This window comes from Oncorhynchus nerka, linkage group LG5 (assembly GCF_034236695.1).
Source record: "Oncorhynchus nerka isolate Pitt River linkage group LG5, Oner_Uvic_2.0, whole genome shotgun sequence".
In the NCBI taxonomy this organism is placed as follows: domain Eukaryota; kingdom Metazoa; phylum Chordata; class Actinopteri; order Salmoniformes; family Salmonidae; genus Oncorhynchus; species Oncorhynchus nerka.
In genome coordinates, this window is record NC_088400.1 from 40,212,234 (window position 1) to 40,230,400 (window position 18,167).

Here is an 18,167-nt window from a genome sequence, read left to right on the forward strand (position 1 = left end):
GTAAGTAAATGTATAATGGGGACTTAGACCTTAACTTCGATGGAGACATGGAAATCAAAGATGGAGTTTAGGGGCGTGGTTGATCTTCAACAAAATCGCTGATAACTGTACAGTGCTTCACATTGTAAGAGTCTGAGCACATACAGAACCGCAACTGTAATCTCAGCAAGCAACATGTTAGTGTTTTTCGCTGTGGTCTTATCGTTGTCACTTACGTCCGCATTTGCGGACCGAGTGCCGCGCAGTTGTGGCGCTTGTGAACCCAGTCTGTGCGACGCTCTCCCAGAGGTGGGCTGCAAGTCTGGCACGATTTTCGACTCCTGCGGTTGTTGTTCACTTTGCGCGGCTGGAGAGGGGGAGCCATGCAGGGGGCGCGGAACCACAGCCAAGCGTTGCGCCTCTGGACTGGAGTGCGTTAAGAGCGACAAGAACAAGAAGACAAAGCTCGGAGTTTGCGCCTGCAAGACCAAATACGAAGTGTGTGGCTCCGATGGAGTGACCTATAAAACTGGCTGCGACTTGAAAGTTGCCAGCCTGAAAGCAGTGAGCGAGGAGAAGCCTGAAATAAAAGTCCTGAATAAAGGAAAATGCGCAACAGGTGAGAATGGGGGACACTTCTATTATAGTGGAAATTGAATTCTGTCTATTTGAAAACACTCTAATTTTGTGTATTGCACTAAAATAATTCGGATCTCGCTCAAATACATTTTAGCCTGATAGCCAATAGTTCACCAAGGTGCCTAAAATATTACATTTTGGTGTGATGGTTCACTTTCATATTGACTCATGTTTCTCCTTTCTCAGTAATTTAGTTATAATAAACAACGTTAAGATTTCTTGTGGAGTCTAATTAACCATTAACTTACTGTAAATTATTGTAATGTATTAATCACTGCTGGTATCTCATCTATTGTCAAAGTTTGCCTTGCATGAACTGATTCTAAGTTATATTGATTTGACTATTGTCCAATGCACCATCAACTTACATTGTTATTGGACATCACTGCCACAATGCACTGATTTGTCTTGGGACCCATGCAGAGACATGAGTGCTCTCTAGTTACTGGATAGAAGAACTGGCTGAGAAATATGGCAAATCTGTGGCACTGTCCACGGGGTGTGGACAAGGTCTACCTCTATAACCCTTGCAAAATTACCAGAGTTAACTAAAGACAGACACTGAATAAGCTGAAAGCCATTGTCTCCACTCTGGGGTGGCACCCTCCACGGCCCTGAACAGACATGTCTGAAATTCCACCCTCCAAGGGAGGGATTTTACATTTTGTAAAGGAGAATGGCCGTCGATCAAACAGCAGCGCCTCGCCTACATATACACAGACAGGCGCTGTTGGTTTATAGCAAAGCCCGTTGGCTTCAGTGTTTAGTTCAGTGAACCTTTACATGATTAATTAGAACTGTGTGCTGGTTTTGGATTAGGCAGGCGAAAGGGTTCGGGACATGAAGAAGAAGAAAAAACGTCATACCACACGCGAAAAGCCCCAGACTAATTTGCCCATATCCAACAGGGCAAGGTCAGAGAGCAACTTTCGCTGCGCCCTTAAGGCTCGCAGAGAGGTCAAAGATAGCACTACGTTAGGTTCAAGTTCAAGGCCACCATTCCTCTCTCCACTCCATGTTGTTCTTGTTTTCTCAGGGTCTATTAGCTAGGCCTATTTCAGGGGAGGATTTTGTTGACCATACTTAAACTGGTAACAGTACATTTCCCCCGGAACTCAAAATAACAGGGGCCTCTACCTCCAATATATGAGAAGGTGCTTATTTATTATAGTCGTGATCATATCCGTTCCTTGGGTTGGAGTATTGAGAAGACAACCCTATTCAATCTTCCATAGGCATGTGGCATCATTAATATTATCCTAAGGAGGCTTTCACTTTGCAACCCCTGTCATTCAAAGCCTAGTCTTCACAACTAAAATAAGATTTCAGTAAAGCTACACTTCTGTCCCCACTTGTGCCCCGCCCCACATGCAAAGTATTGTGTGTCAGAAGTGTGAAGTTATGGACAGTTGAAGTCGGAAGTTTACATACACTTTTATGTTGGAGTCATTAAAACTAGTTTTTCAACCACTCCACAAATGTCTTGTTTACAAACTATAGTTTTGGCAAGTCGGTTAGGACATCTACTTTGTGCATGACACAAGTAATTTTTCCAACAATTGTTTACAGGCAGATTATTTCACTGTATCACAATTCCAGTGGGTCAGAAGGTTAAATACACTAAGTTGACTGTGCTTTTAAACCGCTTGGAAAATTCCTGAAAATGTCATGGCTTTAGAAGCTTCCTATAGGCTAATTGATGTCAATTGGAGGTGTACCTGTGGATATATTTCAAGGCCTACCTTCAAACTCAGTGCGTCTTTGCTTGACATCATGGGAAAATCAAAAGAAATCACTGAAAAAAATTGTAAACCTCCACAAGTCTGGTTCATCTTTGGGAGCAATTTGCAAACACCCGAAGGTACCACGTTCACCTGTACAAATTATAGTACGCAAGTATAAACACCACGGGACCACGTAGCCGTCATACCGCTCAGGAAGGAGACAAGTTATGTCTCCTAGAGATGAACATACTTTTGTGCGAAAAGTGCAAATCAATCCCAAAACAACAGCAAAGGACCTTGTGAAGATGCTGGAGGAAACAGGTACAAAAGTATCTATATCCATAGTAAAACAAGTCCTATATTGACATAACCTGAAAGGCCTCTCAGCAAGGAAGAAACCACTGCTCCAAAGCCGCCATAAAAAAAGCCAGACTACGGTTTGCAACTGCACATGGGGACAAAGATCGTACTTTCTGGAGAAGGTATTGGAGTGGCCGTCACAAAGCTCTGACCTCCATCCCATGGAACATTTGTGGGCAGAACTGAAAAAGTGTGTGCGAGCAAGGAGTCCTACAAACCTGACTCAGTTACACCAGCTCTGTCAGGAGGAATGGGCCAAAATTCACCAAACTTATTGTGGGAAGCTTGTGGAAGGCTATCTGAAACATTTGACCCAAGTTAAACCATTTCAAAGGCAATGCTACCAAATTCTAATTGAGTGCATGTAAACTTCTGACCCACTGGGAATGTGATGAAAGAAATAAAAGCTGAAATAAATCATTCTCTCTACTATTATTCTGACATTTCACATTCTTAAAATAAAGTGATGATCCTAACTGACATAAGACTGAGAATTTTTACTAGGATTATATGTCAGGAATTGTGAAAAACTGAGTTTAAATGTATTTGGCTAAGGTGTATGTAAACTTCCGACTTCAACTGTAAAAAAATGCACACATTTTCTTGATCCATAAAAACAGAAAATTATTTTTGAGCCAAGCACATTACTAGAAGTTTTGTTTATCAGATTAAATCATATTTGTGAATTTGTGCAAATCCGCGTAAAACCTGTCCCAATGTTTGAAAGGCAATGACAGTTAATGTTCAGTGTTTGTATTGAGAAACCAAACAGAGTTACTTTTTAACTTATTCTGACTGGCATGAGAACTAAAGGGAGAAAGTATGCTTAATATTTCACTAAATTCCTCACTAACAGAATTCATTCTAAACTCATATGGTCCATGTTACATCAACTCCTTCACTTACTGTACTAACCTAAAAAAATAAAAATGGCACATTCATTCCTTTTTGAATGGCTAAATGGACTGGAGATGCTATCTGTTAATTTATATAATACATTTATCACATATCAATCAGTACATCACTCTGTTAGGATATTGCTGCTTTGACAATTTCCGACCTGTACCAGCTAGTCCCAGTGGATTTACAGCAGAGATATCTCTGATTCCGCCCAAGTCTTAAAAGATAAGCATTACAGGTTGATTTGAAGGAGATGATAAATCCACTCAATCGTCTCACTTTTTTCTTCTCCTCCACAGCACCTGTCATTGTGACGGCCCCTGGTGAGGTCTACAATGTCACAGGCTCCCAGGTGTACCTGAGCTGCGAGGCCATTGGAATCCCCACCCCCGTGATCACCTGGAAGAAGGTACCAGAAGGTTCAATTGTGAGGTCTCTAGGACTTTTGAATCCACACTTTTCTCAGGTGTGGTACAATTATTATTATTTTTTAATCACTCCATGCTTTGAGAAAAGTCTTTCCATATGGGTATATTTTGTTTTAGAAACACTCCCATATGTAGTTTCGTATGATGGTCCAAAGAACTGTACATACGGTAGGTCGTTAATGTCTTTTCCTATGTCAAGTTATTCATACGTCCCCTTCCACTGATTGTTGATTTGGGCTCTGCATTTGAGGACACAATGGACGAAAGAGATGTGAAAATAGAGGATATGAAGCATGCTATTGTTAACCACACACTGACACAATAGCACAGGACATGAGAGGTTTGAGGGGAAATCCTTAAATATGATCTGATCTTTACAGTCAAGGCTTTACTCATACCCACGGTCAGCGGCTAACATTCTTTACATTCTTCATGAAAAAAAGTAAAGAAGCATGAAATTCCCATTGGTTTCACAGACTAAAAATACTAAAGTTAATGAGGATAATTCAGAATGAGGTTGAGAAAATATGTAAGAAAAGGGTAAGGGAGGGGAGAGAAACAGGGCCATGGAAAGCCAGGATGCAAGAAGTCAATGTGGAGAACACAACTCATCATTCCTGGACAGACAAGGAAGTTAACCCACTGTTTGCTTACTCTCAAAATAGAGCAAGAGAACACTCTATATAGGATTGAATATGAAAACAGATATTTAATCAAGATGGGACAAAACAAGTATCCCTGCACTGAGAGAGAAAGAGATTACATTTATATAAGTTTTGATGTTGTAAGCATTGTTTTATTGAGTCGATTAGCCCAAACTACCACTCTCTCAGCTAAACAGAATGTTGCTTTGTTCAAACTGTACCCTTAGATCTGAGATTTGCCTTGACCTGTTAAATCTGACCCATTTACACAAAAAATATATATAAAATGCAACATGTAAAGTATTAGTCTCATGTTTCATAAACTGAAATAAAATATCCCGTACATGTCCCATATGCACAAAAAGCTTATTTCTCTCAAATGTTGTGCAAAAATTTGTATACAGCCCTGTTAGCAAGCATTTCTCCTTTGCCAAGATACTCCATCCACCTGACAGGTGTGGCATATCAAGAAGCTGATTTAACAGCATGATCATTCCACAGGTGCACCTTGTGCTGCGGACAATAAAAGGCCTCTCTAAAATGTGCAGTTTTGTCACACAACACAATGCCACAGATGTCTCAAGTTTGGAGGGAGCGTGCAATTGACATGCTGACTGCAGGAATGTCTGCCAGAGCTGTTGCCAGAAAATGTAATGTTAATTTCTCTACCATAAGCCACCTCCAACGTCATTGTAGAGAATTTTGCAGTACGTCCAACTGGCCTCACAACTGCAGACCAAGGGTAACCACGCCAGCCCAGGACCTCCATAATCCGGCTTCTTCACCTGCGGGATCTTCTGAGACCAGTCACCCGGACAGCTGATGAAACTGTGGGTTTGCACAAAATGTCAGAAACCATCTCAGGGAAGCTCATCTGTGTGCTTGTGGTCCTCACCAAGGTCTTGACCTGACTACAATTCGGCGTCGTAACCAACTTCAGTGGGCAAATGCTCACCTTTGATGGCCACTGGGATGCTGGAGAAGTGTGCTCTTCACGAACAATTTCCGGTTTCAAATGTACCGGGCAGATGGCATGTATGGCGTTGTGTGGGCGTGTGATTTGCTGATGTCAACATTGTGAACAGAGTGCCCCATGGTGGCAGTGGGGTTATGGTATGGGCAGGCATAAGCTATGGACAATGAACACAATTTCATTTTATCGATGGCAATTTGAATGCACAGATATGACGTGACAAGATTCTGAGGCCCATTGTTGTGCCATTCATCCGCCAACATTACCTATAAATATAAAGGCTATTTCATGCTGAAACCCTCATTAAAACACCAATGGTATTCACTAACTTGATAGTTTGTATTTAGGATCATGTTTTACAGCTGTCACTGTATTTTTTAAATGTTAAAATCTTATTGAATTATTTCAGATATTTTACATGTGATTAGGCCACACCGAGGGCCAGAGATAATTACAGACACCTGTGATAATCTGAAGTATCCAAAAGGGCCACTAGATGTCTTGTGATAGATTACATAAAATCCTTGAAAGATACCAAAATTCTGGTAGTTTACTGGTAAACTTCGAAAGCTTCAATTAATATACCCTCCCTTTCTAACTCTATATGTGTTACATCCATCTTTCCGTTTCAATACTTTCTTATGTCTCTCTGCTGTGTCTTTCTTATGTCCCACTGATTTCCCAGATGAGCCTTTATTTTCTCTGCTTATATCATGTGTTTTTATATCTGTAGATGTCGGTGTCTGAGCTTAGGTCATATAAAGAGAATGTGATCGTCGATTACATGAAATAACATTTGATTTAGCCAGTTGTCTCTTGTGCTGAAGCGTTGAATGTTTTCAGTCTCACAGCTGCACACACACACAGCATGCTTTTAATGGGTTGATTCGATTAGTTAGTTATTAAGTTAATGGTTGTTTTCCCAGGTCACCAGCGGAAAACAGAGAATGGAGCTGCTTCCAGGAGACAGAGACAACCTGGCCATTCAGACCCGTGGAGGACCTGAGAAACATGAGGTCACCGGCTGGGTCTTGGTGAGTCCAACCAGCCCCCCCACACACACATTAACACACAGATACACACTACTTTTTGTCATGTTTGTATTTTATTTTTTAGGGGATAGATCAGCTTTAACATTGCAGCTAGATTGTGGTTTCTATTAAAGTAATTGTCTGCATCATTTCCAATCCCCCATATATACTGTGTGTATATATATATATCTTTTTTATGTATTTTTTAAAAATGTAACCCTGACACCCCTCCCCTAATTGGAGTAAACTAATGGAAAACAATACTTAGGCCTCCACTGCCAGCCAGCTTATCCATACTAAATACATTTCACGGACAGTATATTTTACATTAGTCCCAGCCTTCAGCTACCCTCAACCCCTCTCATAGTTTCTACAGATTGTAAATTAAAGATAAACACCTTTGCTAAGAGTATTATTATATTGATGAATTGACTTTTCAAATCACCCAGCAGTGCTATTTCCAAGTAAATGTTGCAATCTTTCAGCCAATTCTGAACCTGTGACCAAAAACAAGCTACATATGGGCAGTCCCAAAACAAGTGATCTAATGATTCTCTTCGCAGCAAAACCTACAGAGCTGGGATGGTTGTATCCCCCATATATAACATTCTATTAGTTGCAAGAATTTTGTATAATAATTTAAATTGAAAAACTTGAGTTTATTCTGAATCCGGCGTTGTTTTGTAAAGCAGTTCAAAAACCATGTGCAATACATCGAAAATATCCTTCCAACTATTTTGCAACCTGTATGGCGCAGCTGTAAATGTTTTGGTCCTTAATGGTAACCTTTTTGGTCTTTAATAAAGGGCCAACAGACAAGTACCTTACCTTCTCCCCTTTACCCTTGCCTCTCCATTTTTACGGTAATGCTGCAATCAGTTGGTTGTCATTTTAGATAAAAAGGAAATGTTGGCTCTTTTTGTTAACTGCATGTGTCACATAACTCAACCAGTCATATTTATGATATAATTTACAAAGATCGTTGTGTTAAAAAAATAATAATCTGTATATTTTAGTTTAACCGTAATATTTGTTCTGACTTTCCTGGTCGATTAAACTGAAATTGCAACCAGCTGTCTATTGTTTGTTTTAAAAATAGTGATATTTTGGAGATGATTTCATTTTCCTATTTAATTTTGTCTGGCTTGCGGTTCCAAATAAAGGGGAATATTTATTGCTCATATAATTTAAAAAAAAAACAAGTCTTTGGGTGTAGGCAGGACCATAAGTATATAGGTAAACTGGGATATCACTAAATAATTAACTTCTTATGGCTGCAGGGGCAGTATTGAGTAGCTTGGATGAAAAGGTGCCCAGAGTAAACTGCCCCTATTGAATACACAGTGGAATATTGGTTATGTTGCACTTCCGTCTTTAGAAACTTGTTTGAGGATTCTACTGTGAAGTGGGGCCGATTGAGTCAAGAGGTCTGCCAGCAGTCACGCGCTGGTCACGCGCATTTCACATGAGAGGTAGCTCGCGCTCTTTTGCTTTTCTGAAGACAAAGGAATTCTCCGGTTGGAATTTTATTGAAGTTTTATGTTAAAAACATCCTAAAGATTGATTCCAGACATCGTTTGACATGTTTCTACGGACAGTAACGGAACTTTTTTCGTCTGCAACTGGTGAATGCGCTTCGTGACTTTGGATTTGTTTACCAAACGCGCTAACAAAAGTAGCTATTTGGACATAAATGATGGACATTATCGAACAAATCTAAATTTAATGTGGAACTGGGATTTCTGGGAGTGCATTCTGATGAAGATCATCAAAGGTAAGTGAATATTTATAATGTTATTTCTGATTTCTTTTGACTCCAACATGGCGGATATATCTATTTGTTTTCTGAGCACCGTTCTCAGATTATTGCATGGTTTGCTTTTTCCGTAAAGCTTTTTTGAAATCTGACACAGCGGTTGCATTAAGGAGAAGTTTATCTATATTTCCTTGTATTTTCATCAACATTTATAATGAGTATTTCTGTAAACTGATGTGGCTCTCTTCAATATCACTGGATGTTTTTGGAACTAGTGAACATAACGCGGCAATGTATACTGAGATTTTTTTATATAAATATTAGAGGTCGACCGATTAATCGGAATGGCCAATTTCAAGTTTTCATAACAATCGGAAATCGGTCATTTTGGACGCCGATTTTGCAGATTCTTTTTTTTTTTACACCTTTGTTTAATCTTTATTTAACTAGGCAAGTCAGTTAAGAACACATTCTTATTTTCAATGACGGCCTAGGAACAGTGGGTTAACTGCCTTGTTCAGGAGCAGGATGACAGATTTTTACCTTGTCAGCTCAGGGATTCAATCTTGCAACCTTACAGTTAACTAGTCCAACGCTCTAATCACCCGCGTCACGAGCAGCCCGCCTGTTACGCGAATGCAGTAAGAAGCCAAGTTAAGTTGCTAGCTAGCATTAAACTTAATCAATCATAATCACTAGTTATAACTACACATGGTTGATGATATTACTAGTTTATCTAGTGTGTCCTGCATTGCATATAATTGACGCAGTGCGCATTCGCGAAAAAAGACTGTCGTTGCTCCAACGTGTACCTAACCATAAACACCTTTATGAATGCCTTTCTTAAAATCAATACACAGACGTATATATTTTTAAACCTGCATATTTAGCTAAAAGAAATCCAGGTTAGCAGGCAATATTAACCAGGTGAAATTGTGTCACTTCTCTTGCGTTCATTGCACGCAGAGTCAGGGTAAATGCAACAGTTTGGGCCGCCTGGCTCATTGCAAACTAATTTGCCAGAATTGTACGTAATTATGACATAACATTGAAGGTTGTGCAATGTAACAGGAATATTTCGACTGATGGATGCCACCCGTTAGATAAAATAGGGAACGGTTCTGTATTTCACTGAAATAATAAACGTCTTGTTTGGAGATGATAGTTTCCGGATTTGACCATATTAATGACCGAAGGCTCGTATTTCTGTGTGTTATTATATTATAATTAAGTCTATGATTTGATAGAGCAGTCTGACTGAGCGATGGTAGGCACCAGCAGGCTCATAAGCATTAATTCAAACAGCACTTTTGTGAGTTTTGCCAGCAGCTCTGCTGTTTATCACTTCAAGCCTATCAACTCCCGAGATTAGGCTGGTGTAACGATGTGATGTGAAATGGCTAGCTAGTTAGCGGGGTGCGCGCTAATAGCGTTTCAAACGTCACTCGCTCTGAGACTTGGAGTAGTTGTTCCCCTTGCTCTGCATGGGTAACGCTGCATCGAGGGTGGCTGTTGTCATTGTGTTCCTGGTTCGAGCCCAGGTAGGAGCGAGGAGAGGTACGGAAGCTATACTGTTACACTGGCAATACTAAAGTGCCTATAATAACATCCAATAGTCAAAGGTATATGAAATACAAATGGTATAGAGAGAAATAGTCCTATAATTCCTATAATAACTACAACCTAAAACTTCTTACCTGGGAATATTGAATACTCGTGTTAAAAGGAACCACCAGCTTTCATATGTTCTCATGTTCTGAGCAAGGAACTTAAACGTTAGCTTTCTTACATGGCACATATTGCACTTCCTTTCTTCTCCAACACTTTGTTTTTGCATTATTTAAACCAAATTGAACATGTTTCATTATTTATTTGAGGCTAAAATGATTTTATTGATGTATTATATTAAGTTCAAATAAGTGTTCATTCATAATTGTCATTATTACAAATACATTTTAAAAATCAGCCGGTTAATCGGTATTGGCTTTTCTTGTCCTCCAATAATCGGTATCGGCATTGAAAAATCATAATCGGTCGACCTCTAATAAATATGCACTTCATCGAACAAAACATACATGTATTTTGTAACATTACATTTACATTTACATTTAAGTCATTTAGCAGACGCTCTTATCCAGAGCGACTTACAAATTGGTGCGTTCACCTTAAGACATCCAGTGGAACAGCCACTTTACAATAGTGCATCTAAATATTTTAAGGGGGGGATGAGAAGGATTACTTTATCCTATCCTAGGTATTCCTGAAAGAGGTGGGGTTTCAGGTGTCTCCGGAAGGTGGTGATTGACTCCGCTGTCCTGGCGTCGTGAGGGAGTTTGTTCCACCATTGGGGGGCCAGAGCAGCGAACAGTTTTGACTGGGCTGCGCAGGAACTGTACTTCCTCAGTGGTAGGGAGGCGAGCAGGCCAGAGGTGGATGAACGCAGTGCCCTTGTTTGGGTGTAGGGCCTGATCAGAGCCTGGAGGTACTGAGGTGCCGTTCCCCTCACAGCTCCGTAGGCAAGCACCATGGTCTTGTAGCGGATGCGAGCTTCAACTGGAAGCCAGTGGAGAGAGCGGAGGAGCGGGGTGACGTGAGAGAACTTGGGAAGGTTGAACACCAGACGGGCTGCGGCGTTCTGGATGAGTTGTAGGGGTTTAATGGCACAGGCAGGGAGCCCAGCCAACAGCGAGTTGCAGTAATCCAGACGGGAGATGACAAGTGCCTGGATTAGGACCTGCGCTGCTTCCTGTGTGAGGCAGGGTCGTACTCTGCGGATGTTGTAGAGCATGAACCTACAAGAACGGGCCACCGCCTTGATGTTAGTTGAGAACGACAGGGTGTTGTCCAGGATCACGCCAAGGTTCTTAGCGCTCTATGTATGTATGTCTATATACATGAAGTCCTATGAGTGTCATCTGATGAAGATCATCAAAGGTTAGTGATTAATTTTATCTCTATTTGTGCTTTTTGTGACTCCTGTCTTTGGCTGGAAAAATGGCTGAATTTTTCTGTGACTTGGCGGTGACCTAACATAATCGTTTGTGATGCTTTCGCTTTAAAACCTATTTGAAATTGGACACTTTGGTGGGGTTAACAACAAGATTACCTTTAAAATGGTATAAGAAACGTGTATGTTTGAGGAATTGTAATTATGAGATTTCTGTTGTTTGAATTTGGCGCTCTGCACTTTCACTTGCTGTTGTCATATCAATCCCATTAACGGGATTGCAGCCCTAAGAAGTTTTAATCAAGGTGATCTTTCCAGAAATAGACTGTTCTAACTGTTCCTGGATGGTTGGGAGAAGTTGCTCTCGGAGGATGTGTTGGTACCATTCTTTATTCATGGCTGTGTTCTTAGGCAGAATTGTGAGTGAGCCCACTACCTTGGCTGAGAAGCAACCCCACACATGAATGGTCTCAGGATGCTTTACTGTTGGCATGACACAGGACTGATGGTAGCACTCACCTTGTCTTCTCCAGACAAGCTTTTTTCCAGATGCCCCAAACAATTGGAAAGGGGATTCATCAGAGAAAAGGACTTTACCCCAGTTCTCAACAGTCCAATCCCTGTACCTGATGTTTTTCCTGGAGAGAAGTGGCTTCTTTGCTGCCCTTTTTGACACCAGGCCATCGTCCAAAAGTCTTTGCCTCACTGTGCGTGCAGATGCACTCACACCTGCCTGCTGCCATTCCAGAGCAAGCTCTGTACTGGTGGTGCCCCGATCCCGCAGTTGAATCAACTTTAGGAGACGGTCCTGGCGCTTGCTGGACTTTCTTAGGCGCCCTGAAGCCTTCTTCACAACAATTGAACCGCTCTCCTTGAAGTTCTTGATGATCCGATAAATGGCAGCAATATTCTTGCCTGTGAAGCCCTTTTTTGTGCAAAGCAAAGATGACAGCACATGTTTCCTTGCAGGTAACCATGGTTTACAGAGGAAGAACAATGATTCCAAGCACCACCCTCCTTTTGAAGCTTCCAGTCTGTTATTCAAACTCAATCAGCATGACAGAGTGATCTCCAGCCTTGTCCTCGTCAACACTAACGAGAGAATCACTGACATGATGTCAGCTGGTCCTTTTGTGGCAGGGCTAAAATGCAGTGGAAATGTTTTTGAGGATTCAGTTCATTTGCATGGCAAAGAGGGACTCTTCATAACATTTTGGAGTATATGCAAATTGCCATCATACAAACTGAGGCAGCAGACTTTGTGAAAATTAATATTTGTGTCATTCTCAAAACTTTTGGCCATGACTGTAGTTCATTTAATCTGATTGTCATAAGGCCCTGTCCACAGAAAATACATTTGGATGATTTTCATAAAGTTTTGGGTGTTTTATTTAACTCTTGTACACTTGTGGTGTTCCCGGTCAAAAATGACCAGTCATTAGAAATTAATGGGTGAGACTACAACTAGTGTATAAAATTGAGTTAAGCCACATGCCTATTCATCAGATGGACACACTTCCTCTCCCACAAACGCATGTGTGTTTGAGCACACACACACACCTCACTCCCCTACTTGGCTTCCATGACAACACCCACGGGAACATTTCCCCAATATAATTGGGGAATATAACCACACCTGTTGGCATTCTCACAAACAATTGCAACATTGTTTCAATAATATATAGAACTTTCCTCGCAGCTCTGGTATATAAAGCTTTTTTGAGGCCTTGCTCACAATTCATTCTATGGCAGCACAATGACCATAATGATATACTGTATGTGAGGCTCTTAATCATGAGGAGGAGAGAGGCCAGGAAACTGACAGGGACGATGCATTAGAGGAGGAAGTGTCAGAAGTTGAAGACAACACAGAATATGATCCAGACCAAGAGACAACCAATGTGGAACAATCCAGTGATGAGGAAGAGGGCCCTCCTGAGGTTGTTGTTACATTCCTGTCAAAAAATGGGAATTTGTCCTTATCTTCATCCCCAACTGATAGGAGAGGTCGGCTGTCGACTGAAAATGTTATCGGATACGAGATACACCAGGTTGATGACATAAAATCCTGCCACTATTTAAACATTTGCAATGTTTTCAAAACAAATGTCCTTTTAAACTTTGACACAAAGCAGTCTGTGATAAATAGCACAATATGTTTAATCTGAGTATTTGTTATAGTAAAAGTAATCCATACATTATGCTTTTTTTACTCAAAAATTTGTTGTATGAGCTCAGGGCAATGAGGCCTACAGGCCATAAATAGCAAATAGAAGTTCAAAACTTGTAATGTCCACAAGAACTGAAGTTGATAAAAATATAATATATGTATTATTATGGATTTATAATCAGCTATAATGGGCCGGTAATTTTGGACCGGGAAAACATAATTAATTAACATGAAACAAACAAAACAGGAGGGTTAAAAGACAACAGGAAATGTCAGCGTACAGTGACACGTTTATTTTTAAGCCCTGGATTTCTAGCCCATTGATATTAGTGTTGGATCTGATTTTAATAGCTAACATTTCGATGGCCATAATAAATAGATATGCCGATAGTGGACAACCTTGTTTTACTCCTCTTGACAATTTTATACTTTTTGAGAAGTAGCATTATTTACCATTTTACACATGGGGTTAGTAAACATAACTTTAAGCCATTGTATAAGAGATTCTCAAAAATTAAAATAGTCCAGGCATTTATATATACATTTCAGTCGTACTTTATCAAAGGCCTTTTCAAGTTCAGCTATGAATACCAGGCCTGGTTTCCCAGATTTTTCATAGTGTTCTATACTCTTTCTAGTATATGTCTTATATTATCGCCAATGTATCATCCATGTAAAAAACCTGTCTGATTAGGATGAATAATATCTGACAAAATACAGTTTAAATTCTATGCATTTTGCTAAGATTTTGGCATCACAACACTGCAGTGTAAGGGGTCTCCAGTTTTTTAGATGGACTGGATCTTTGTATTTACCACCTAGGTCCTGTTTCAGTAATAGTGAAATCAGACCTCGACTTGAAACACTGTTAGTACAAAGGATTTAAGCTATCATACAGACTTGTGGGTTGTCCCACAGAAACAAATCAGTCAAATACCTCAAGGCCCACACAGAGTTAGTAAAGTTAGAAATTAAGCATAGGATGGAAGAGTTATGTATTAGATACCTGACATTCTATTACTTTATTTATGAATAATATTACTTGAGGCACATTCCAAAGTTATCCATGAACTTGTTACCCAATGACTTGTTCTGTTCAGATCCTCTACATAACATAGTTTCATACACATGCAACTCCTTCCTCCATGTCTGAGTAAATGAACAGAAAACATTGGTGGGCCCTGTTCAGTGGTTAGATCTATCTACCCATCCCTCCCTGTTTCTCTCGCAGTATTCTGCTCCCCTGCTGTCAAACATCACATTCATTCAATTTCTTCATAGAATTTCTACTCATTGGCCATCTTCCATGATATGTTTGTACCTGTGAGAAGTATATAAAGACCTACACAGGTGGAAGCCGGCACTGGGCAGCAGTCAGACAGCCGTAAAACAATCCAGAACGCTTCTTTCCAATTGAAATGGCACCCTTGCTCTGTCGAAATGAGCCGAGCTTGGCTGGGAGGAAGAGTTGAGGCTGTGTTTGTGTTGCCTTGCGTGTTCTGATAAAATCAGATAAGGCGATAACCGCCGCCACCATGCTTTTCAGATCTCGCCGCTCACCAAGGAAGAGGCGGGCTCGTATGAGTGCCACGCTGTCAACGCCAAGGGAGAGGCCTCAGCGGTGGGCACCATTCATGTGGTGGAGTCCATCGATGACATCCCTGTCAAGAAAGGTACCCAGCACATCCTTTTCTATTTCACTGCTATTTCTACTCTGTTTCATGTTAAATCTATAGACCCACACAATATGGCAAAGGGGGATATTTACCACATACAAAGGGCAAATGTAGGTATTCAAAGGGCAAATCAAAGGGTGTGTATGTACAGTATGTGTGACTTGTTTGGAATTCAAGCCCGCTAGCCCGTGGTTCCCATTCTGTCCTGACATGTTTAGGAGTGCATACTTAGCTTGATCCACATCACCTGGCTACTCTCTTGACAGGGCTTGATGGTTGCCTTCGACAAGGCAGCGCGTGTTACTGGGTGTAACTTTGTGCGAGCGTTGACAGATGCACTCACTGCACTGCCTATACATCTGCGCTCCAGGGGAAAGAACTTGGATATTTAAGTGAGAACGGCATTCATATCAAAAGGAAAGCTCTACTTTTAGGTGTTTTTACAACCCTGGTGATCTGTGATAATGGACACTAATTCAAAACAAGGGACGCTCTCCGTCCTGCAAGATCTAAGCACTTCTTCATTACCAGTGATCTAAAAAAGGAATCAGGGCTAGATATGGGATACAAATCTGATGGAAACAGATCAAAGTATTCAGGTCTCCCCCAGATTCACATATAACACATAGGTCTCCCCTATCATTGGTCATAAATAGGACCAGTTAAGGACGATTACCCTAGAAATCCACTTACCCAATGTGTCATTGTGCTCTTACCTGTGTGTTTCTCTTCCAGTGGCCAAGGATGATGAGCTGTAAGGCATCTCAGCACAGTAGAGCCTCAGTGGCGACTCCTGGCAGGATCAGGAGAGGGAGAAGCCCCTACCATCCCACCAGTAGACCTGTACAATGACTAAGAAAGAGGACCAACAGCCACCATTAGCATCCCAGAGATCCATCAGATTTATATTTGAGAACGTTGCCATTTGTTAAATATGTGTTAAATATTTTAGTCATTTAGCAGACACTCTTATCCAGAGCAACTTTCAGTGGTGAGCGCATACGTAAAAAAATAAAAAATAATTCATACCGGTCCCCCATCCGAATCAAACCCACAACCCTAGAATTACAAGCACCATGCTCTATCAACTGAGCCACACAGGACTTGTAACAAGTCAGTTTTCAGTGATATTCAGTACACTGTATTGTAGATAGTCATCCACAAGAGTCATCTAGGCCTCTCACACACATTTCTTGTCACTGACATCACACACAAGTTAATTCATCAATAAGTACAGTGTACAAAACATTAGGAACATCTTTCTAATGTTGAGTTGTATCCCTTTTTGCCCTAAGAACAGATTCAATTTGTTGGGTCATGACCTCTACGAGGTGTCAAAAGCCTTCCACAAGGATGCTGGCCCACATTGACTCCAATGCTTCTCACAGTTGTGTCAAACTTGCTGGGTGTCCTTTGGGTGGTGGACCATTCTTGATACACACGGGAAACTGTTGAGCGTGACAAACCCAAACCCAACTTGCTGTTCTTGACGCACTCAAACTAGTGCGCCTGGCACCTACGACCCCACCCTGTTCAACGGCACTTAAATATTTTGTCTTGCCCATTCACCTTCTGAATGGCACACTTACACAATCCATGTCTCAAGGCTTAAAAATCCTTCTTTAACCAGTCTCCTCCCCTTCAATAACACTGATTGACATGGATTTAACAAGTGATTTTTTATTACCTTTATTTAACTAGGCAAGTCAGTTAAGAACAACTTATTTTCAATGACGGTCTAGGAACAGTGGGTTAACTGCCTGTTCAGGGGCAGAACGACAGATTTGTACCTTGTCAGCTCGGGGATTTGAACTTGCAACCTTTCGGTTACTAGTCCAACTCTAACCACTAGGCTACCCTGCCTATAGCGCTCACCTTGTCAGTCTGTCATGGAACGAGCAGGTGTTCCTAATGTTTTGTACACTGTGCATGTGCATGCTTCACTCTTACTATTCCATCTTTTTTTTAATATAGTTTACTGTTTTTGTGAATTATTCCATTTAATTCTAGCAAAAATAATACATTGCAAGACCATCACTAGTTGGCCAAGCAGGAACAGATTACCGAACGGGTGCGTGCCCCCTGACCTATTGTTTTTCTATTAGCATATGATAGCAAAATGTGTAGAATTGCATGAAATTAGCTTTAAAACAGCAACATGTTCTGTTAGCTTCATGACAAAATGTGCAAGAAGTTGTTGAAATGCAGGAAGTTAACGGACTACCCCAAAAAAATGGAGGCCGGTTCCCGGGGGCCACAAATGAGGTAGTTTGGCCCTGTGGGCAAGGCAGAAACAGATACCCAGGCATAAAACAATTACCCTTACTAAAATTGTCATGTGAAAAAAAACACTTGAATTTGAATAAATCTTACATTTGAAATGATATTTTTCTATTTCTAATGTACCAAGGTTATTTTTTGGACCCCCTGAAAAGTACACAAATCATTTTTTCCCTTGACATGATGCTTGACAAGCCATAAAGACATGCCTTTGCAAAGCCATTGTGTGGAGTGAGTGATCAGGAATTAGAGGAAGGAAAACCAAACTCAGAACCCTCTTGCATTCATATAATCCCAGTACTCGCATACTACGGGTTTAGCTACCAATCCAAACAGTGGCAGATGTCTGGAGATGTACTGTAGGGCATATTGAGTAACCGACAAGTATGAAATGGTGTAGAAAAAGGAGGATTTATGATGGAATGTAGAGATCCACTTTCGGTGCTAAAAGTCTGCAACTCCAATGAAGAGGCCAGCGGACATTGCTTTTACCAAATGTTTCTAGTTTCCCCCAGACTTAAGCTGTATGTATGAATTTGCTGTATGGTTTACTAACACTAGATGTTATTACTGTGTGACAGGTGCTGTACATCACTAATAAATACAAAAATTGACTTGGTTATTTTTTGTGGTTATTTCGATATTACATGATCAAGAGTT

At 40.7% G+C, this 18,167-nt stretch overlaps 1 protein-coding gene across 2 annotated transcripts; it reads left to right on the top strand.

The window, feature by feature from the left end:
- Window positions 1-105: 105 nt before the first annotated feature.
- Window positions 106-18,121, top strand: igfbp7 (insulin-like growth factor binding protein 7). Of its 2 annotated transcripts, none has more exons than XM_029659894.2 (5): window positions 106-598; window positions 3,902-4,068; window positions 6,574-6,681; window positions 15,098-15,224; window positions 15,963-18,121. In XM_029659894.2, the coding sequence occupies exons 1-5, from the start codon at window positions 175-177 to the stop codon at window positions 15,983-15,985; spliced, it is 849 nt and encodes a 282-aa protein (XP_029515754.1). In that variant the 5' UTR covers window positions 106-174; the 3' UTR covers window positions 15,986-18,121. The 2 variants fall into 2 exon arrangements, with proteins under 2 accessions (XP_029515754.1, XP_029515756.1); XM_029659896.2 differs by having other exon boundaries at window positions 107-598; window positions 3,902-4,011.
- Window positions 18,122-18,167: the final 46 nt, after the last annotated feature.

Bases quoted from the DNA above. Each gene is read 5' to 3' on its own strand.
- igfbp7 (XM_029659894.2), top strand. From the start codon at position 175: ATGTTAGTGTTTTTCGCTGTGGTCTTATCGTTGTCACTTACGTCCGCA. The intron at 4,069-6,573 runs GTGTGGTACAAT...TTGTTTTCCCAG, and splicing joins TGAATCCACACTTTTCTCAG to GTCACCAGCGGAAAACAGAG. The intron at 15,225-15,962 runs GTACCCAGCACA...TTTCTCTTCCAG, and splicing joins TGACATCCCTGTCAAGAAAG to TGGCCAAGGATGATGAGCTG.